Source organism: Entelurus aequoreus, linkage group LG01, assembly GCF_033978785.1.
Source record: "Entelurus aequoreus isolate RoL-2023_Sb linkage group LG01, RoL_Eaeq_v1.1, whole genome shotgun sequence".
In the NCBI taxonomy this organism is placed as follows: Eukaryota; Metazoa; Chordata; class Actinopteri; order Syngnathiformes; family Syngnathidae; genus Entelurus; species Entelurus aequoreus.
In genome coordinates, this window is record NC_084731.1 from 66,972,604 (window position 1) to 66,996,049 (window position 23,446).

The 23,446-nt window shown below is 42.8% G+C and overlaps 1 protein-coding gene across 1 annotated transcript in view; it reads right to left on the reverse strand.

Annotated features, from left to right (window-relative positions):
* LOC133655989 (arf-GAP with coiled-coil, ANK repeat and PH domain-containing protein 3-like) overlaps window positions 1-23,446 on the reverse strand; it is a 151,453-nt gene that overhangs the window by 67,089 nt on the left and 60,918 nt on the right. Inside the window, exons 2-4 of the mRNA XM_062056701.1 lie at window positions 8,604-8,661; window positions 6,793-6,912; window positions 6,448-6,501 (exon numbers count right to left, since the gene is read on the reverse strand). Coding sequence (XP_061912685.1) covers window positions 6,448-6,501; window positions 6,793-6,912; window positions 8,604-8,661 — 232 coding nt within the window. The remainder of the gene's footprint in view (window positions 1-6,447; window positions 6,502-6,792; window positions 6,913-8,603; window positions 8,662-23,446) is intronic.

The window sequence follows — 23,446 nt, forward strand, 5'->3', positions numbered from 1 at the left end:
CTCCGTGTGCGACTACGCCATCCGCTTCTGCACGCTGGCAGCTGAAAGTGGGTGGGACGACATGGCGCTCTATGATGTTTTTCTTAAGGGGCTCGGAGCTTCCATACAGGACCTCCTCATTCCCCTGGACCTACCCGATAACCTAGATGCCCTCATCGCGCTCGCTATCAGGACGGACAACAGACTAGCCCAGCTCAAACGACAGCGAGGAGGAGGATCGGAAGCTGCAGGTAGAACCACCCGTCCTTTCGCACCTAGCTGGTCGACGACTCGGCGCCCACCTCCGGAGCTACTTCCTCACCTACGCACAAATCAGGAGGAGGAACCCATGCAGCTGGGGAGAGCCCGACTGACCCCAGAGGAGCGACGCAAGCGGCTGATGGAGGGAAGATGTTTCTACTGTGGAGAGGGTGGCCATCTTGTCGGTTCGTGTCCAACCAAGGGACCCCAGGCGGTGAGTCACATTCCGGCTGTTCCTCAGATGCCACGTATTCTTACCAAGATCACGATAACTCATCACACGACCACAATGCTAGAGGCGCTAATAGACTCTGGGGCAGATGAGAGTCTGATGGACTGGGGTTTAGCTAGGAGACTAGGACTCAAGTCAGAACCACTAGCTAAACCTATTAGGGCCAGTTCTCTAAATGGTAAGGAGCTTTTCACCATCACACACATCAGTGAACCTTTCCAAATGAACATAGACGGCCATCAGGAACAAATTCGTCCATACCTGATTATTTCTCCCTCTCATTCGCTAATTTTGGGGTATCCATGGCTGTACCAGCATAACCCTCGTGTTGACTGGAAAACAGGGAAGATCAGTGTATGGGGAAGGGAATGTACCCAGAAATGTAGTTTTTCTACTGCCCAAAAGAAAAATGTCAAGGAAATTAATCTTTTTTCTGCCAATCCTGCCACAGACTCAGAATTTCCGGACCTGAATTCTGTTCCCTCCTGTTACCACCACTTACGACAAGTTTTCAGCAAAACTAAGGCTCTGTCACTTCCACCCCACCGTTCCTACGACTGTGCCATTGATTTACTGCCCGGGGCCACTATTCCCAAGGGGCGCCTGTACTCTGTTTCTGGTCCAGAAAGGGCAGCCATGAATGAATACATCTCTGCATCACTGAAAGCTGGCTTGATCCGCCCGTCATCATCGCCAGCAGGAGCAGGGTTCTTCTTTGTGAAGAAGAAAGACGGGTCGTTAAGACCCTGCATTGATTACAGCCCACTCAATGACATTACTATTAAGAACCGTTACCCTCTTCCCCTCATGTCCTCTGTCTTCGACCAACTCCAACAGGCCAAAATATTCACCAAACTGGATCTACGCAACGCTTACCATCTGGTCCGAATTAAAGAGGGAGACGAGTGGAAGACTGGATTCAACACACCCAGCGGCCACTATGAATACAGGGTCATGCCCTTTGGACTCACCAATGCCCCCGCCGTGTTCCAAGCTATGATCAATGAAGTTCTAAGAGACTTCCTGGACCATTTTGTGTACGTCTACCTGGACGATATATTGATTTATTCTCCTGACAGTGACACTCACCAAGTCCACGTAACCCAGGTTTTAAAGAGACTTTTGGACAATGACTTGTATGTTAAAGCTGAAAAGAGTGTTTTTCATGCCGACACTGTCTCCTTCCTGGGCTTCATTGTAGCTCCTGGAAGAGTGCAGATGGATCCGGCTAAAGTTAGCGCTGTGGCCGATTGGCCTACACCTGACAACCGCAAGAAGGTTCAGCAATTCTTGGGTTTTGCTAACTTTTACAGGCAGTTTGTCAGAAGCTTCAGCGCAATAGCTGCTCCTCTCCATGCTCTTACCTCTCCCCAGGTGCGGTTCCACTGGTCTCCGGAAGCAGAGAGGGCCTTCCAGACACTCAAACTCCGCTTCACCTCAGCGCCCATCCTCACCATTCCGGACCCGCAGCGCCAGTTCGTCGTGGAGGTGGACGCTTCTAATGAAGGAGTGGGAGCGGTCCTGTCTCAACGTTCTCAACAGGACGGCAAGATGCATCCATGTGCCTTTCTGTCGCGGCGGCTGTCCAAAGCTGAAAAAAACTATGATGTCGGCAATCGTGAGTTGCTGGCGGTGAAGCTCGCCTTGGAGGAATGGAGGCATTGGCTCGAGGGGGCCGAACACCCGTTCATCGTCTGGACAGATCACAAGAACCTGGAATACATAAAGAAGGCTAAGAGACTCAACTCTCGCCAGGCCAGGTGGGCGCTTTTTTTTAATCGCTTTTCCTTCTCGCTCTCCTACAGGCCGGGGTCCCGCAACGTCAAGCCAGACGCCTTGTCACGATTATTCGACCCCGAGCTTGAGGCCAAGCAACCTGAGACTATCCTTCCACTGAACTGTGTGGTAGGAGCGGTAACTTGGCCAATAGAAACAGAGGTAAAGCAAGCTAACGGTGTGGCCCCGCCACCTAGGGGATGTCCTGTTAATCGATTGTTTGTCCCCACTGAGCTGCGTCCCCGGGTGATTCATTGGGCTCACACCTCGCTGCTTTCGTGCCATCCGGGAGTTAAAAGAACCATGTTTGTGATCTCCCGGCGGTTCTGGTGGCCAGCCATGGAGACGGAGGTCCGGGAGTACGTAGAGGCCTGTTCGGTCTGTGCCAGAAACAAAATGTCTTCCAGGTCTCGCATGGGACTTCTCCAGCCGCTTCCCATTCCCTCCAGACCGTGGTCAGACATCTCGATGGACTTCGTTACAGGCCTCCCGGTCTCACAAGGTAACACCACCGTCCTCACCGTGGTCGACAGATTCTCCAAAATGGTCAGATTCATTGCTATGCCTAAATTACCATCCGCCAAAGAGACGGCAGAGACTATGATGACTAATGTATTCAGAGTTCATGGATTTCCCAAAGACATTGTTTCAGACCGGGGACCACAGTTTGTATCACGGTTCTGGGGGGAGTTCTGCCGACTCATTGGAGCCAAGGCCAGCCTGACATCAGGATATCATCCAGAAGCCAACGGCCAGACCGAACGACTTAACCAGCAGCTGGAAACCGGCCTCCGGTGCTTGGTCTGCCAGAACCCCTCCACATGGAGCAAACACCTGGTCTGGGTAGAGTATGCGCACAATTCGCTGCCTACATCAGCCACCGGCCTCTCTCCCTTTCATTGTGCCTTAGGGTACCAGCCCCCTCTCTTCCCAGAGAATGAGTCAGAAGTGTCGGTCCCCTCCGCCCATGCCATGGTCCGACGTTGTCGCCGCATTTGGGCCGCCGCCCGTCAAGTATTGTCTAGACAACAAGATCGGATGAAGAGAGCGGCAGACCGCAAGAGACGACCTGCGCCTGCATATGAACCCGGTCAGAGAGTCTGGCTTTCAGCCAAGAACTTGCATCTCAAGGTCACATCAAGGAAACTGGCACCACGCTTTGTAAGTCCATTCCCAATTACCAAGCTCGTCGGACCTGCAGCGGTTCGGCTTCGTCTGCCTCGATCCCTCCGCGTCCATCCCACCTTCCACGTCAGTCAGGTCAAACCAGCCAAAGAAAGCACCATGGTCCCAGCCAACACGTCCCCTCCACCACCCGAAGTAATTGAAGGTGGACCAGTATACAAAGTTAAACGCTTGTTGGCAGTGCGCAACCGGGGTCGGGGCAGACAATTCCTGGTGGATTGGGAAGGATACGGACCTGAAGAGAGACAGTGGGTTCCTTCCCGCCACATTGTCGACCCCACTCTCATCAGGGACTTCTACAGAGACCACCCCGAACAGTCTGGGCCGTCCGGAGTCGGCCATAGAGGGGGGGGTACTGTCACACCGTGGTGAGGGAAGTCCTGTTTTGGGGTTGTCTGGCACATTTCCTGTTTTATTTTGAAAGTTCTAATCCTCCTCTCGTTTCAGGCCACTTGCCCTTCCTCCTGTGTCACTGGTCTGATGTCTCTCCTGATTGCCTGATTGTGTCCACCTGTGTCACCCTCCCTCATGTGTATATAGTCCTCGTCTTCCCCTGTCTTGTTGCCAGAGTATATCGTCTCGCTACGTACCTCCAGCCTTGTCCACAGCCTTGTTCACAGCCATCTACCAAGTTTGTTAAGTATTGTCTCGCTTTGTTTATTGATTCCTTTGTTCCCTCTGAGAGAGTGATTTTCTTTTGCTAAAGTTTTTGGTCAAGTCTTTTGTATCAATTTTCATAGTGCCTTGTCTTCCTTTTTTTTCCCCCTCCTTCTGGAGCGCTTTTAGTTTTCAGGCCTCGCAAATACTTTATACATACTTTCTGTTTATAGCGTCTCAACCTTTTAGCATGAGATAATTTCCTTTTTGTAGATCATTATAGATTGTTGGTTTTTTTTGTGTATTCGACTCATATAACTTTTTGGCTATTGCCGGTTCCTCCTTATGGAGTGATTTTCTGTTTATTGCCTTATGTCCTATGCTAATACCCTATAAGTGCTTGAATATATCTTAGATAGATTTTGTAGCCACTTTCTTTAATCACTCTGTCCTAGAGATAACAAGGAATTGTTTAAATAAAGGTCTGAGTCCATTGTCACTCCTCTGCATCTGAGTCCTCATTTACGCCAAGTCATAACACTTTTCAGGACCCTGAGTATATACTTTTTCCTGCTGCTGTTGTAGAACTGTACAAATGGGCAATCCTTCATCAAGTAGAATAGGACTGTATTTTCCCGACTAGAAGCCGCTAATTTTTTTCCCCACGCATTACACACTGAGGTTTGTAAAACGGTGCAGCTAATCCATGGATTTTTCTTCGCTAACGGCCAGAATGTTTTGTATTCAACAAATAGTTTTCATAAAACACCCACAGAGACATTGAAAAGGTGTGTTATTGTTTGTGCTATGGCACCATCTTTTGGACAAGTTCGCTCACTGCAAGTCGGTGTTCGTAATAACGGCGTTATAAAAGAACAGCGTTAGTAATACCGTTACTTTTACTAGTAACGGGTAATCTAATTATTTTTAGGTCCGTGACATTGCCGTTAGCGATAGCTTGATGCAACGTGGCACGCTACTTTTGATGTGGTTTTATGTCGACAACAAGACAGCGCCATAAGTGCAGCAAGTTCAATGCAGGAAATATCTTTTTACTGGTGAAAGCAACATTAAAATGAACTTTTAATCAAAGAGGAAGAGGCAACATCACACTGTGACACAGCAGACAACAACAGACACACACAACTACACAATGGGAATAATGAACAACCAATCAATGACTGAAGTGACAAACTTGCCATCCAAACAATACACCGTTTGTTGACAAGAAGATATTACCGCCATTGAAGTACATTGAAACTCTTTATTAACCAGAGGTAACACAATCCGGTGAAAAGATTCAAAAGAGCCGACAAAGTGCTAAAGCTACCAAACACGGCTTAGTTAAAACCCTCGATGACATTGCTAGGCAACAGGCCCCGCCTTTCAAAAACACACACACTGTGCTCTCATATGAAACTGTAACTGCATATTTGAAGTTGTTTTTTTCATTTTAGGTAACTTTCCGTAGTAATTTATGACATTTATTAAAACATAATTCGGTTAGTATTTCAATTACTTTTTTGGTAAAGTCACGAGTAATTATAATTAATTACTTTTTAAAAGTAATTTTCGGTTTGAAAATGCATTTCCTGTTTCGTTCCTTGAACCAAAAATATTCGTCTACAGCGTTTTTTGCTGGAAAGGATTCTTCATTCATCACTCCAAGCAACCTTTGTAAGTTTTACAATATAACTAAAACAATTCACACTCACTAAACCCTCCATGTGTGATGTCTGTAGGAGTGTTTTCATGCATATTTGTACGTGCTATCGTAATGTGATGACGCTAGCGTTGTTAGCATTAGCTTATATGCTAACACGTTTACAAGTGTCTGTGTTAGTATTATTAACTTACATTGGCATTCTTTTTGTATTGTTTCAGTTTTGAAAATTCACCAAAACGTCACCGTGGAGTTATTGAGTCTGTTTAGCTGATTGGAGAGCTAGCTTGCGCAGCTAGTGGGTCCATGATGATGTGAAGTGAAGTGAATTATATTTATATAGCGCTTTTCTCTAGTGACTCAAAGCGCTTTACATAGTGAAAACCCAATATCTAAGTTACATTTAAACCAGTGTGGGTGGCACTGGGAGCAGGTGGGTAAAGTGTCTTGCCCAAGGACACAACGGCAGTGACTAGGATGGCGGAAGTGGGGATCGAACCTGCAACCCTCAGGTTGATGGCACGGCCACTCTACCAACCGAGCTATACCGCCCATGATGACTTCTGTTTTGTTTAATCAGCCGTTTTACTGCCATGTTACAGGTAATTAAGGTATGTAAATAATTACAAAATATTTTCTACCGGTTTATACCTGCAGCTTGAAGTCCCATGCGGCTAATATACTGTATGTAAAAATATTCATTTCTTTTCACATTTGGTGGGTGCGGTAGCGTGAAGTAGGCTATGTTTCTCACCATATGGTAGTTGACGATCTCCTGGAGGCTCTCGCCACACTTTTCCAGGCATTCCTGCAAAGACAAACATACTTTATTGGAAACATAGATCTGATTTATTGCCTAACAAGTTCAAGTCCAACTTTCTGTAAGCACAAACATCTCCGGCCTGTAAGAGCTCATATATGCTGCTTGTTTGCAACATGTGAGGTGTGCTCACTCACCGATACCATCTCCTCTTCCTTGTATGACTGCTTTATTTGCAACATGTGGTCCACGAGGTGTGCTCACTCACCGATATCATCTCTTCTTCCTTGTATGACTGCTTTATTTGCAACATGTGGTCCATGAGGTGTGCTCACTCACCGATATCATCTCCTCTTCCTTGCACTGCTGGGACAGATCCTTGATGCCGTTGACAAAGAGCTTGTTGGCGCCCACGTAGGCTCGGCCTGCCTCGATCATGCCGCTGCACAGCTTCACCAGCTGAGGGAACAAACACAAACACAATCTAGTGAAAGAGGCTCAGTCAAGAAAAAGAGAAAATGAGTGGCATAAAACAAAGAAATCTTGAGTAGATGTTTCAGACCAAGACGTGCAGACTGAGGTGAGCGTCATCGCTTGGTGGAGCCCCAAAAATGTGGTCATGGATACATTGTCACCTTCTTGTGTCTTCCTCTCGCACTCCCAAACAGGGTGCAAGAGGGTTCACTCTGTGCATTGCCCTCAGCGCCTCTCTAGTAGACATCCACTGATCTATTAGACGTATACAGTCGTGGTCAAAAGTGTACATACACTTGTGAAGGACATAAGGTCATGGCTGTCTTGAGTTTCCAATCATTGCATCACATGAGCCATATTTAAATGTGCTCAGAGAAGTCAACAATCATAATCACTCACATGAAGTTAAGAGGCCATGAAGATCATTTGATTTGATTGTAACTTTTCTACATCACCAACATTGATCATGTATGTTGCTGTATGTATACTTTTGACCCAGCAGATTTGCTCACATTTTCAGTAGACCCATAAAAAATTCATAAAAGAAGCAAACTTCATAATTGTTTTTTGTGACCAACAAGTATGTGCTCCAATCACTCTATCACAAAAAAATAAGACTTGTAGAAATGATTGGAAACTCAAGACAGCCATGACATTATGTTCTTTACAAGTGTATGTAAACTTTTGACCAAAACTGTATACATACACACACACACACACACACACACACACACACACACACACACACACACACACACACACACACACACACACAGATATATATATACTGTATTTATACTGTATAAATATGTATATACAGTATATATACATACATACATACATATATATATATATATATATATATATATATATATATATATATATATATACATATACATATATACATATATATATATATATATATATATATATATATATATATATATATATATATATATATATATATATATATATATATATATATATATATATATATATATAAATATATATATATATATATATATATATATATGCACTTGGCACGGGGCCGTAGTTTGTTTACATGTATTGTTACTGCTATTATTATTTGACTTGTTGTGGTTTATTCGTTACTAATTTATACTCAGATTAACTATATTTAAAGCTACCAATAAATGAATACACGTGTAATTATTTGTGATTACAGTATCAATCCAAATAATCGTGATGACTATTCTTGCCATAATCGTCCAGCTCTACTATATAAACAATCTGTGATTGGATTGCTGTGACTCAGAAAGTCTATTAGTTTATACAGAGAGGCATTACCTCAGCTCAGAGACTACAAGGGGACAATTCCCTGTGTACTTCACCTCACATTGAAAGCTATATTCCAGTAATGGTGTGTGACAATAAAGCTCTGGGGAATGATGTCAAGTTTCCTTTTAACCGCACCAACCATTATTGATATCTATGCTTTTTTAAACACCTGACTGTTTTGATGGAATGTAAACAAAAAAACAAAAAGTTAGGTAGAAACAAGATATGGAAACTATTCTGACTCATTGACTAACATGCAGCATGTTGTGGGTAGGTCAAACCAAGAGAACAAACCACATAAAAAGAAAGAGCACTGATATTGCTATATCAGTATGTACTGTAATGAAATAAACATTTTGAATGAAAACGTTCCAAACCTTGTCCAGCTTTGCCTCGATCTCCACCACATCTGTCTCCACATCATCGATGCCAGCCCTGAAAAGGAGAAGAAACCGACTTACTCAATGTAATGATCTTTTTACGTCCATGGACGTCATTTGGGGTGGGCACAAGGAGGACATGTCCCTTTGTCAAAAAGCACAAATATTGTATCGGATCCAAAAACAACGAGGCCCTATTAAATGGAGACAAGTCAAACACCAGCGCCAGGTGGAAAACGGCTGCTCAGACTGAAGCTTGTCCCTCATTAAATGGCCAACCTGACAATGATTGACAGCACGCGGCAGCTGACCAATCAGGTGTGAGATGAGCGAGTTATGAATCGTGAACAAGTGAGACCAAAACAAATAAATAGAAAGAAGAGGAGTCTAGTGCTCCACTCATGTTGTTAACCAAGACTTTCACTAAGAACAACTTAGCTGCTCCTTATTGAGAATGAGTGTTTTGTTCCAGCTGACATTCCCAATCAGTTCAAAGTAAACATTCAACTAAAAGAGTAAACCCAAAGTTATGTTATATTTATATTAAGTGAATTGTACAAAAATAATTAAATAGTTGGTTTCCCATTCATGTTACTCCAAAACATGCGTGTAATCCCTTAAAGCCACCCCCCAATGTGCGCAAGCCAGTTGAACTTGTAAAATCCAAATGTGTCCTGGTTTACAACACACAGATAAACTCGGTACGTCAAACAAGTAATTTCACAGTTCTCAGTATCACCTGTGGAATGTGTTTAAGAAGCACCTCACATCTTTTAACCAAGTTTCTTTTCAGTAACTCAAGTTAATAGACACACAACATACTTTCTTGGCAGAGAAAACATTGAATATTGTTCTGGCTTCATAAGAGCAATGTGTTTACATATGTTTATCTTCTGCCATTATCATTTGTAAACATTTTAGAATGTTCACTTCACTTTCGGTTTATGTGTCGTCACTTCCTGTTGAGGACCCCTCCATCTCCACACTGTCACAACTTTTGCTTGGGATATGATGTCTCTTAAAGTGGAAAGATGTTAATGTCTGTGGTTTTCATATTAGCATTTATGCTAGCTAGCAACCGAACGCTAGTTGGTCCATCATTGTAATCAAAGTGTGGTTATCAATTACCGTTTTTAGACATTATTATTATTATTAGCCTCTACATCCCTAAAAGAAAATAAGAGTCTTTGACGTTCTTAAACGGCAATGGGTCTTCTGGAAAGACGTTGTACAAAATGATCCAGAACAAGACGTCCTGATGCTCACCACCCTTGTTGGAGTCCATCCTGAGGTGGTTTGGTAATAATAATAATATTGGATTTCATTTATATAGCGCTGTTTCCTGGTGACTGAAGGAAAGTCTGGTATTTGCTGCGTTTGAGCTCCAAGCAGACGACACACATGACAGAGTGGAGCATTAAAGGCCTACTGAAACCCACTACTACCAACCACGCAGTCTGATAGTTTGTATATCAATGATGAAATCTTAACATTGCAACACATGCCAATACAGCCGGGTTAACTTATAAAGTGCAATTTTAAAATTCCCACCACACTTCCGGTTGAAAAACTCCTTTGGATATGATTTATGCGCGTGACGTCACAAAAGCAACGGAAGTGGTTGTACCCCATCGGACCCGATAGAAAAGCCTCTTGTTTTCTTTGACAAAATTCCACAGTATTCTGAATCTTTTGCAATTTGTTTAATGAACAATGGAGACTGCAAAGAAGAACGTTGTAGGTGGGATCGATCGGTGTCTTAGCGGCTAAGTACAATACTGTTAATATCCGTGATATTTGCATTAGTGTACTGTCTTTAAGGGTTTGGGGAACACGCGTGCGCGAGTGAGTTGGCGGAGAACTTGAGTGTGTGTGATCGTGACTTTTGGCTAACAGCAGCTCGTGTATGTGTGTGCGTTACTTTTTGAACTACAACCAGTTACCGCTTGTTAATAAAGCGATTGAGCAATTTGTTTAATGGACAATGGAGACTGCAAATAAGAAAGTTGGAGCCGGTGGAGCAGCGGACTACAACAACACCAACACCAGGAGGTTGTGTTGTGTTTTGAGCAGGATAACAGACGCACTACGGTGAGTACAGCTTTGGCTTCCAAACATTTGATCGATTGCCCGTACGTGCGTGTCGATATGTGCATGTGACGTACGTAACTTTGGGGAAATATATGTTTCTTGCCGACTCTGATGGCGGCCGGGGTGTCGTCAAAAGCGTACAACGCCCGCCGCCGCATCTAAGTTAGCTACGCAGCTAGGTTAGCTTCTGTTTTTTTAGCTTCGCCAAGCGGAATATTATTAATCGTGTATTAACATGTTCATGGTTTAATAGTATTATTGATCTTCTGTCTATCCATCCAGTCAGGGTTTTTTTTATTTAGTTTCTATCTGCATTTGAGACTGATGCTATCGCGTTGGCTACGCAGCTAGGTTAGCTTCTGTTTTTTTAGCTTCGCCAAGCGGAATATTATTAATCATGTATTTACATGTTCATGGTTTAATAGTATTATTGGTCTTCTGTCTATCCATCCAGTCAGGTTTTTTGTAAATTTAGTTTATATCTGCATTTGAGACTGGCGCTATCGCGTTAGCTACGCAGCTAGGTTAACTTGTTTTTTTAGCTTCGCCAAGCGGAATATTATTAATCGTGTATTTACATGTTCATGGTTTAATAGTATTATTGATCTTCTGTCTATCTATCCAGTCAGGGTTTTTTTAATTTAGTTTCTATCTGCATTTGAGACTGATGCTATCACGTTGGCTACGCAGCTAGGTTAGCTTCTGTTTTTTTAGCTTCGCCAAGCGGAATATTATTAATCGTGTATTTACATGTTCATGGTTTAATAGTATTATTGGTCTTCTGTCTATCCATCCAGTCAGGTTTTTTTTTAATTTAGTTTCTATCTGCATTTGAGACTGCTGCTATCAAGTTGGCTACATAGCTAGGTTAGCTTCTATTTTTTTTAGCTTCGCAAAGCTGAATTATTAATCGTGTATTTACATGTTCAGTCACTGTGAATGTCCATTTCGCGTTCTCGACTCTCATTTTCAAGAGGATATAGTATATAAAATGGTTTAAAATACAAATCTGTGATCCACAATAGAAAAAGGAGAGAGTGTGGAATCCAATGAGCCAGCTTGTACCTAAGTTACAGTCAGAGCGAAAAAAGATACGTCCATCACTGCCTTTCAAGTCATTCACTGTAACGTTCCTCATCTATGAATCTTTCATCCTCGCTCAAATTAATGGTGTAATCATCACTTTCTCGATCCGAATCTCTCTCACTCCATTGTAAACAACGGGAATTGTGAGCAGCACTACCGCTTGTGACGTCACGCTACTTCCGGTACAGGCAAGGCTTTTTTTATCAGCGAGCAAAAGTTGCGAACTTTATCGTCGATTTTCTCTACTAAATCCTTTCAGCAAAAATATGGCAATATCGCGAAATGATCAAGTATGACACATAGAATGGATCTGCTATTCCCGTTTAAATAAAAAAAATTCATTTCAGTAGGCCTTTAATCCCAATGATTAAGATTAGTGGTCAGCAAAATCAATAGATGACATCATGCAGATACGCTTCTTGTAATATTCAGCAACTCAAGACCAAGGAAACAGAAACAGAGAAGGTTTCATTAGGAAGCCACATTTCATAGCTAATAATCAGTGACGTGCAGTCAGTGGAGGCAGGTGAGGCGGGGCCTCACGTGCCATCATGGAAAGAAAAAAAATGTAAAAAGAAAAAAAAAGAATTATATTGTTATATGTATCCTGTGATTATACTATAAAGTTATGTTCCATTTAACTTCACCAGTTTTAGATTATTTGTATTCAAAATCGCTGAATTTTCACATTTGCTGTTCAAATACTGAGAAGAGACGGTGCGGTGACCAGCAGCCAGTTGAGGCACGTCACTGCGTTGTGCCTCAACATGGATTGCGGACTCGGCTAACTGCTGGCCTGCTGTGCAGTGAGACCGTATTGCTATATGAACTATATTATACATTTCCATAGTTTAGTTAGCTGAGGTATATAATGTACAGTGTATTTTGTCAACAACTGTATGTGTGTAAGTATTTCTTGTGCTGAGCAATCATAAAACTGCTGCGAAGACGCACTGGCTGAGGCTCGCAGTAATCCCGCCTCCTGGTGGTAGAGAATGCACCCCCGGCGTAGAATGCACCCCCTGACCGGAGTGTTATATCAACTAAAGCTCACACTTAAACTTTCCACGTGCAAGATTGAATCTATTTAAAAAAGTTATTTAATAAGAAGCCGAAAAGTGCAAAAACAATAATGTTCGTGTTGGAGGAGTTGTGAATGACTGCAGGGCCACAACATTAGGTACACCTGCAGACTGCAGCACGGATTTCATATTTCATTCATTCACAACTCCGGCGGGGTTGCATTAATCCAGCACAACAGCGGTGCATGGACTTCATTTATAAGTAAAGGTAAGACCATAATAAAGTTTTTTTTTATTAAATGTGCTTTTTTGTGTGCTACAGTTTGTATGTGTAAAGTTAAGTACCAATGATTGTCACACACACACTAGGTGTAATGAAATTTCTCCTGTGCATTTGACCCATCCCCTTGATCACCCCCTGGGAGGTGAGGGGAGCAGTGGGCAGCAGCGGCGCCGCGCCCGGGAATAATTTTTCGTGATTTAACCCCCAATTCCAACCCTTGATGCTGAGTGCCAAGCAGGGAAGAATGCTGGTATGAGCTTTTAAACATAGCCCGTTAGCTGATGCCAATCAAATGGTGAATAAGATACTCTTTAGGGTTCATATGTTTGTAAATCTGACTGTGATGAAGTCAGTGCCTCACCAGCCATGAACCTCACCGCACGTCACTGCTAATAATACTTGACATTACCCTACTTTCCTTCGCTAACTGCCATCATGTTCTGGATTCAACAAATAGTTTTCATACAAACACTAAAAAGATTGTTTGGGCTATGGCGCCATCTTTTGGACAAGTTGTGGGTTGAAAATGTGTTTCCTGTTTTGTGCCTTGAACAGTAAGGTATATACTGTTTTGTCTACTATTTGCCCATAGCGTTTCTGCTTGTATGGATTTTTCATTCATCATTCCAAGCAACGTTTGTAAGTTTTACAATATAACTCAAACAATTCTTACGTACTAAAGCGTCCCATGTGTGATGTCTGTAGGAGTGTTTTCATGCATATTTGTACGTGCTATCGTAATGTAATCAAGCTAGCGTCGTTAGCATTAGCTAATATGCTAACGCATTTACAAGTGTCTGTGTTAGTATCATTAACTTACAATGACATTCTTTTTGTATTGTTTCACTTTCGTAAATGGGCCAAAACGTCACCGTGGAGTTATTGAGTCTGTTTAGCTGATTGGAGAGCTAGCTTGTGCAGCTAGTGGGTCCATGGCCATGACTTCTGTTTTGTTTGATCAAAACAGAACAAACACCGTTGGGAAACAAGTTATATAAATAATAATTTACAAAATCTCTTGGACTCGCATATATCTTCGGTTTTTAGTTCGGTGCAGGAAATCCATCCATCCACCCATTTTCTACCGCTTGTCCCTTTCGAGGTTGCGGGGGGTGCTGGAGCCTATCTCAGCTGCACACCGGCGGAAGGTGGGGTACACCCTGGACAAGTCGCTACCTCATCACAGGGCCAACACAGGTAGACAACATTCACACACTAGGGACCATTTAGTGTTGCCAATCAACCTATCCCCAGGTGCATGTCTTTGGAGGTGGGAGGGGCCTATACCCAGGTGCATGTCTTTGGAGGTGGGAGGGACCTATCCCCAGGTGCATGTCTTTGGAGGTGGGAGGAAGTCGGAGTACCCGGAGGGAACCCACGCAGTCACGGGGAGAACGTGTGCTTGGCATTCAGCATCAAGGGTTGGAATTGGGGGTTAAATCACCAAAAATTATTCCCGGGCCCGGCACCGCTGCTGCTCACTGCTCCCTTTACCTCCCAGGGGGTGATCAAGGTGATGGGTCAAATACAGAGGACACATTTCACCACACCTAGTGTGTGTGTGACAATCATTGGTACTTTAACTTTTAACTTTAACTTTAAAAATATTTATTCCTTCTAAAAGGGTGTGGCTAAAATAGTGGTGCGCTGACACTGACAACAACAGCTGGCTGAAAGCCCCGCAAAGTTCAGCGTCACACCCAACATGATCTGCTGAAACAAGTCCCTCACAGCAGCAGAACCTGCAGGACGGTGATGATCTCACCATGACATCAATCTGGAACTCCTGAGCACCAGGCAACACCCTCACAGCCGAACTGATCGTGAAGATGTCAAGAAAAAGTCGGCCCACCAGCTGAAGTCAACGTCTCTTTTTGCTTCGGTGCCGAACGACTCACGGAGACTCAACCTGCTCCCAAGAAATGCATTCCCAGAATTCCTTGCTGGTCCTGAACGTTTTATTGCATTACCAGAAAACTGACTGTTGGACTGACACGTGTCTGGGTATCTTCATTCAGGCAGGGAATCAGACACATCTGCCAAGTCATACCCGATACAGTGTGGGGAGCAGCTCATGGTATCACCACTCACCCTGTCAACAACACTTCAAGGTGCTTTTGACCAATATCCTGAACATGGTCAGTGCAGGCTTCACACCTGTGGAATGATCCAGAAGTTGACTAGGAACCTTGTTAGTCCTGCCAACAGCAGCTTTATGTCCCAGACTGTCCTCAAGTCTGCTCTTGATCAATCAATCAATCAATGTTTACTTATATAGCCCTAAATCACGAGTGTCTCAAAGGGCTGCACAAGCCACAACATCCTGGGCTCAGATCCCACATCAGGGCAAGGAAAAACTCAACCCAATGGGATGCATTTCCTTGACTATGGATGTCAGGGATTGGAAATAAAAAAAAGAGAAAGATAACAGATTGCGTTACTTCCAGTTTTCGGACATGTGGTTGTTGGGCGATATTAGTTTTTTAAAATGGGTCGATATCGACAACAGATATTTTTTATGAGCTATGGAAAATATGGACCAGGAGAAAAATAGATTTAATGTTAACATTTTTATTTCAAATGTAACCTTCCTCTGATTATAAGCCGTCAGCTATCAAGGCAGAAAGGAGAGGGAATGTCAACACAAGCATGGGAAACACTCCATTTAAACACAATTCTAGAATCACAATAAACACTGAACAAATTTAAAATGAAAATGCAAAGATAAGGAACATGTAATAAATGCTTAATAAAGTGTAACAAAATAGTGTGAAAATGTAAACAGAGAAACCTAAGAACAAAGGTTTACTGCCAGGAAGTTACGTGGTCTGTGTAACATGTATTTGGTCTGTTATTCTTATTCAAGTATGAAAATGAATTTATGTTATAAAGTAATAATTACTTAAATATTATTGGACCAAATTATTATTTTAAAGTAGCATATTTGTTATTTTGTTTATTTTATTCAAACAGCCCTGCACTAGTTCCTACCAGTTTGAATAAAATCCCCCAAATTGCCATATTTCCTGTTTTATTAACAATTTCTTCGCTCTCTGTATACAGGTAACATAACATTACTGTATCACACGTAGGCCTGGGCCAATAGTCAAATCAATAATCGAACGATGAATAAAATTTAACTCCATAACTTTGACAGCATTGATAAATTGCCAAATCCGTGAGTGCATTTGTTTTGTTCGTCTCTCACTTTCAAACGAGGTGCAAGAGGGTTCACTCTAATTGTGCATCACGGTCACTCAGCACCTGAACAGAAAAACATGACATGAACTGAGAGAACCCTCGTCAGTCTTCCACAATCTTTGTCTCTGTGGGCGGAGGTGGCACCACTGGCTTACACACACAGGACGCACGGACCGAGGGCCTCATTAGTCGCCACTAAACACCGCAAAGCATACAATTATACATTATACCATAATAATTATAAAGAAAAAAAAAAGTCCCGTTGTGGGAATATTTTGGCTTCAAACCGAATGAGCAACAAGAGCCCATAATTACAAAAGGATGAGCTAGAATGCTGAAAATGGTTGGAAAGTGATGGCAACAACAACAAAACATACACACTAAAAACTCAAAAAACGGTTTTTCCAAATGGGGAAGTTCACATAATTCCGTTTAGATGAAAAATTGATCACAATCTTCACCAAATGTTTAAAAGTTCCTGCAGGAAGCATCTTTTGTGGTCTATTTCGCCATCTCGGACATGTGAAAGTGGACCAGCCTGTGGGTCCATGGCCACATGGACCTACTCAGTTGCCTAGTGGCTAGAGTGTCCGCCCTGAGATGGGTAGGTTGTGAGTTCAAACTCCGGCCGAGTCATACCAAAGACTATAAAAATGGGAGCCATTACCTCCCTGCTTGGCACTCAGCATCAAGGGTTGGAATTGGGGGTTGAGTCACCAAAAATGATTCCCGGGCGCGGCCACTGCTGCTGCTCACTGCTCCCCTCACCTCCCAGGGGGTGAACAAGGGTGATGGGTCAAATGTAGAGAATAATTTCGCCACACCTAGTGTGTGTGTGACAATCATTGGTACTTTAACTTAAACTTATTTGTCCAATACCAAATGAGAGATGCATGAATTATAATCTAGAATTGACTTTTAGCAAGTTTGAGACGAAGCAGAAGCAGCCGAGTGTGTCAACAATAGCAGCGTAAGCTATCACTGCTATCAATGTGGTGCTAAAATAGTCCGTCTGCGTTAGCATTTATATTAACAATATCACTCATATTTGGTTCATTTTCAGGTCAGGACATGTAAATGGAGTATTGTTGCTGGATGTTTTTAGAGAGTATAATGAGAGGACCTCCATCTGTTGACTCAATTGTTAATATAGGTTGCTTCTCTTTCTTCCCCTCCATTTTTCTGCATTATTTTGTATCTCTAGTTATCATTACGTATATGTATTGTTGCCTTTGAACAACTGTATTGTTGATAATAGAGGTAAATTATTGGCATTGTTCATTATCAATAGCGTTATTTCTATTGGTATTTGTATTGCTCCATTTGTAGTGTAATAATGCTCATTGTCATTTCTGTATTATTATTTATTTCGCTAACTGCTTCTTTGCTATCACTTTTACCATCATATTTGTATACATCGTATTTGCTGATGTTGTTCTATTGTTGTTGTTGTTGTTGTTGTTGTTGTGTTTGCTGTTGTTGTTGTTGTCTCTCTGTCTAATCCCCCTCTTGTCCCCACAATTTCCCCCTCTGTCTGCCTTTGTTTCTCTTTCTATCCCCTCCTGCTCCGGCCCGGCTGCACCAAATGATAATATAAATACATTTAATAAAGTCAAATACAAATAAGGCAACGAGAGAAGTATCCTACACTTCTCTTTTGTAAAGTAAATCTGAACAGCTGATATGGGCATCTACATCAACTATGTGATTTGCCTGAGAAGCTGGACAGGACAGAAAAAAAAAAAAAGAAAAAAAGAAATTTATTTACCATCTCCAATGCATAAAAACATATGTGTTCTTGTCTTACATAAGGACTGTGAATGATAAACAGCACATCTCTTTTTCCAGTGTGACTGCTCTAATAATATGGTCATAGTGCAGAAGTGGAATATTCACAATGGCCGACTGAATTAGTGGCATTTTGTGATGTTTAGACGGTATTTTTTCATACTTTGTGGATTGTAAATACAATTGGATATGGTTTCATGGACACAATGAAACACAAACTTATAAAGTCAACTTGTCTTTACACTCTTCTGTTACTTCCGTGCTATACATTGAGAGGTCCATCATCTACATGTATAGCAGTGTGGGTGGCACTGGGAGCAAGCTTCCAACTAGGGCTGGGCGATATGTAGATATACGTGATATATCGCGTGTTTGTCTCCGTGCGATATAGAAAATGACTATATCGTGATATTAGAGTATACGTTCTCACGCAGTTGCTTTTAGCTGCTGGCATTACACTACAGGCTCTCCTCGCTCTTTCCTGTGTCTCCTTCTCACACACAGACAAGCGCACCTTCTTACACACGTCACATACTGTCACGACATACGTCACATACGTATACGCCCTCGCGCAGCAAAGAGGTAGCAGCATGGGTAACGTTAGCTGTGGTGCGAGTGGTAATACGAGAGAAAGAAGGTGCGAATCTGGTAACAAATGAAGGAATAATTAATTCCCCCAAAAAACAGCAGGGGGTCCATCGTCTGGCGGTGGTTTGGCTTCAAGTGGGAATACGTCGAACAGACAACCGTAATTTGTCAAGTGTGGGGCAAAAGCGTTGCTATAAAAAGTAGCATTACTGCTAATATGTAGCATCATTTGAAAAGTCACCTGCTAGAGAATGAAGAGTGCTTACTCCGCATGTCACCATCTCCGTTCGGTGCCACACGCCCACACCATCAAAATGCAGAGGCAAACATTTCCAGATCAACACCGTATGAAAAAAATTGTGATTTTTTTAGTTGTGATTTCCTTCTCTGCATGAAAGTTTTAAAGGCCTACTGAAACCCACTACTACCGACCACGCAGTCTGATAGTTTATATATCAATGATGAAATCTTAACATTGCAACACATGCCAATACGGCCGGGTTAACTTATAAAGTGCAATTTTAATTTCCCGCCACACTTCCGGTTGAAAACGTCTATGTATGATGACGTATGCGTGTGACGCCAATCGTTGATACGGAAGTATTCGGACCCATTGAATCCAATACAAAAAAGCTCTGTTTTCATCCCAAAATTCCACAGTATTCTGGACATCTGTGTTGGTGAATCTTTTGCAATTTGTTTATTGCGTTAGAAGAAAGCTGTAGGTGCGATCGGTGTATTAGCGGCGAACTACAGCAACACAACCAGGAGGACTTTGAGATGGATAGCAGACGCGCTACCGTGAGTACAGCTTTGGCTTCCAAACATTTGATCGCTATGTGCATGTCACGTACGTAACTTTGGGGAAATATATGTTTCTTGCCGACTCTGATGGCGGCCGGGGTGTCGTCGAAAGCTACAACGCCCGCCGCCGCCGTCCCGTAGCTAAATTAGCTTCAATGGCGTTGTTAGCAACAGCATTGTTAAAGGCCTACTGAAACCCACTACTACCGACCACGCAGTCTGATAGTTTATATATCAATGATGAAATCTTAACATTATAACACATGCCAATACGGCCGGGTTAACTTATAAAGTGACATTTTAAATTTGCCGCTAAACTTCCGGTTCGAAACGCCTCTGAGGATGACGTATGCGCGTGACGTAGCCCGACGAACACGGGTATGCCTTCCACATTGAAGCCAATATGAAAAAGCTCTGTTTTCATTTCATAATTCCACAGTATTCTGGACATCTGTGTTCGTGAATCTGTTTCAATCATGTTCATTGCATTATGGAGAAGGAAGCCAAGCAAGCAAAGAAGAAAGTTGTCGGTGCGAAATGGACGTATTTTTCGAACGTAGTCAGCCACAACAGTACACAGCCGGCGCTTCTTTGTTTACATTCCCGAAAGATGCAGTCAAGATGGAAGAACTCGGATAACAGAGACTCTAACCAGGAGGACTTTTGATTTGGATACACAGACGCCTGTAGAGAACTGGGACAACACAGACTCTTACCAGGATTACTTTGATTTGGATGACAAAGACGCAGACGTGCTACTGTGAGTATGCAGCTTTGGCTTTTTTTTGCGTATGTACGTAACTTTTTTAAAATATATAAGCTTTATGAACCTTGGGTTAGGTGAACGGTCTTTTGGGCTGAGTGATTGTGTGTGTTGATCATGTGTTTGAATTGTATTGGCGTGTTCTATGGAGCTAGGAGCTAGCAGAGGAGCTAGGAGCTAGCATAACACGTACCGTACCGTAAGTGCGCGTCACGTACGTAACTTTTTAAAAATATATAAGCTTTATGAACCTTGGGTTAGGTGAACGGTCTTTTGGGCTGAGTGATTGTGTGTGTTGATCGGGTGTTTGAATTGTATTGGCGTGTTCTATGGAGCTAGGAGCTAGCAGAGGAGCTAGGAGCTAGCATAACAAACACGCAGGTGTTATTATGCAGGATTAATTTGTGGCATATTAAATATAAGCCTGGTTGTGTTGTGGCTAATAGAGTATATATATGTCTTGTGTTTATTTACTGTTGTAGTCATTCCCAGCTGAATATCAGGTACCGTGAGTATGCAGCCTTGGCTGCTAAACATTCGATAACTTGACCGTATGTGCGCGTCACGTACGTAACTTTTTAAAAATATATAAGCTTTATGAACCTTGGGTTAGGTAAACGGTCTTTTGGGCTGAGTGATTGTGTGTGTTGATCAGGTGTTTGAATTGTATTGGCGTGTTCTATGGAGCTAGGAGCTAGCAGAGGAGCTAGGAGCTAGCATAACAAACACGCAGGTGTTTTTATGCAGGATTAATTTGTGGCATATTAAATATAAGCCTGGTTGTGTTGTGGCTAATAGAGTATATATATGTCTTGTGTTTATTTACTGTTGTAGTCATTCCCAGCTGAATATCAGGTCACCCCCGGCTCTCACAGCATCTTCCCTATCTGAATAGCTTCAACTCCCCACTAGTCCTTCACTTGCACTTTACTCATCCACAAATCTTTCATCCTCGCTCAAATTAATGGGGAAATTGTCGCTTTCTCGGTCCGAATCTCTCTCACTTCATGCGGCCATCATTGTAAACAATAGGGAACTTTGCGTATATGTTCAACTGACTACGTCACGCTACTTCCGGTAGGTGCAAGCCTTTTTTTTTATCAGATACCAAAAGTTGCAATCTTTATCGTCGTTGTTCTATACTAAATCCTTTCAGCAAAAATATGGCAATATCGCGAAATGATCAAGTATGACACATAGAATAGATCTGCTATCCCCGTTTAAATAAAAAAAATTCATTTCAGTAGGCCTTTAAGCTTCGCCAAGCTGGAAATTATTAACCGTGTATTTACATGTCCCTGGTTTAATAGTATTGTTGATCTTCTGTCTATCCTTCCAGTCAGGGGTTTATTTATTTTGTTTCTATCTGCATTTGAGCCCGATGCTATCACGTTAGCTCAGTAGCTAAAGAGCTTCGCCGATGTATTGTCGTGGAGATAAAAGTCACTGTGAATGTCCATTTCGCGTTCTCGACTCTCATTTTCAAGAGAATATAGTATCCGAGGTGGTTTAAAATACAAATCCGTGATCCACAATAGAAAAAGGAGAAAGTGTGGAATCCAATGAACCCTTGTACCTAAGTTACGGTCAGAGCGAAAAAAGATACGTCCTGCACTGCCTCTCTAGTCCTTCACTCTCACTTTCCTCATCCACAAATCTTTCATCCTCGCTCAAATTAATGGGGTAATCGTCGCTTTCTCGGTCCGAATCTCTCTCGCTGCATTGTAAACAATGGGAAAATGTGAGGAGTCCTTCCTCCTGTGACGTCACGCTACTTCCAGTATAGGCAAGGCTTTTTTTTATCAGCGACCAAAAGTTGCGAACTTTATCGTCATTCTCTACTAAATCCTTTCAGCAAAAATATGGCAATATCGCGAAATGATCAAGTATGACACATAGAATGGATCTGCTATCCCCGTTTAAATGAAAAAATGTCATTTCAGTAGGCTTTAAAGTAGCATATATTAATGCAGTATGAAGAAGAATGTTTTAATGTAGACACATAGAATCATCATACTGGTGTGATTATATGCATCAAGTGTTCATTCAAGGCTAAGGCAAAATATCGAGATATATATCGTGTATCGCGATATTAAAAAAAGGCCATATCGCCCAGCCCTACTTCCAACCCTCAACTTTCTAGCCGGCCCTATGTATAAACACACCTTTCTTCACACTCAGGGTCCAGTCCTTGAACTGGAGGTAGGTGGATTGTGCAGGTGGCGTTTAGAAAATGCCAAGCAAAGCGCAGCAAATGCTTTCAAATATCAACACGTGTGTGTGAACATACCCTGGAGCTTCTACAACCATGATGCAGCCCAGTCATGAGGGCGGGGGATGGGCACATCCTTGTTGCCGCTGGCAACGAACAGTAGAGATTCCAACATCAGTGATGGGGGAAGGGAACATCACGTGCACACTCACCAGGCCCAACAACTGTTGGCTCTATTCCCGTCCTGCGTGTGTGTGTGTGTGTGTGTGTGTGTGTGTGTGTGTGTGTGTGTGTGTGTGTGTGTGTGTGTGTGTGTGTGTGTGTGTGTGTGTGTGTGTGTGTGTGTGTGTGTGTGTGTGTGTGTGTGGACATCCCATCGCATCTCCTCGCATCACTGGACCAACACGGGTCTCACAGTCCACACACATCTCTTGCAGATGTGGTGTGTCACATGACCTCACGTCAGTCCAAAGTCTAGCAGCAGCAGGACCAGCAAGGCCTCTGATAGCAGACCAGCCAGCCTGAGCCCGGCGGCAGAGTGAAAAGCCCTCACATGGCCAAGATGCCAGGACTCCAGTCCATGTGACTGTGACAGCAATGATGGGGAAGAAGACAGTACATGCTTCTATTTGGTGAATGTACTGACCACAGTTTAAGGAAATCATGTCAGCAGATGAAGGTATGATGAGCTCACCAGGTGCATGAAGGTATGATGACCTCGCCAGGTGCATGAAGGTATGATGAGCTCACCAGGTGCATGGAGGTAAGATGACCTCACCAGGTGCATGAAGGTATGATGAGCTCACCAGGTGCATGAAGGTATGATGACCTCGCCAGGTGCATGAGGGTATGATGAGCTCACCAGGTGCATGGAGGTAAGATGACCTCACCAGGTGCATGAAGGTATGATGAGCTCACCAGGTGCATGAAGGTATGATGAGCTCACCAGGTGCATGGAGGTACGATGAGCTCACCAGGTGCATGAAGGTATGATGAGCTCAC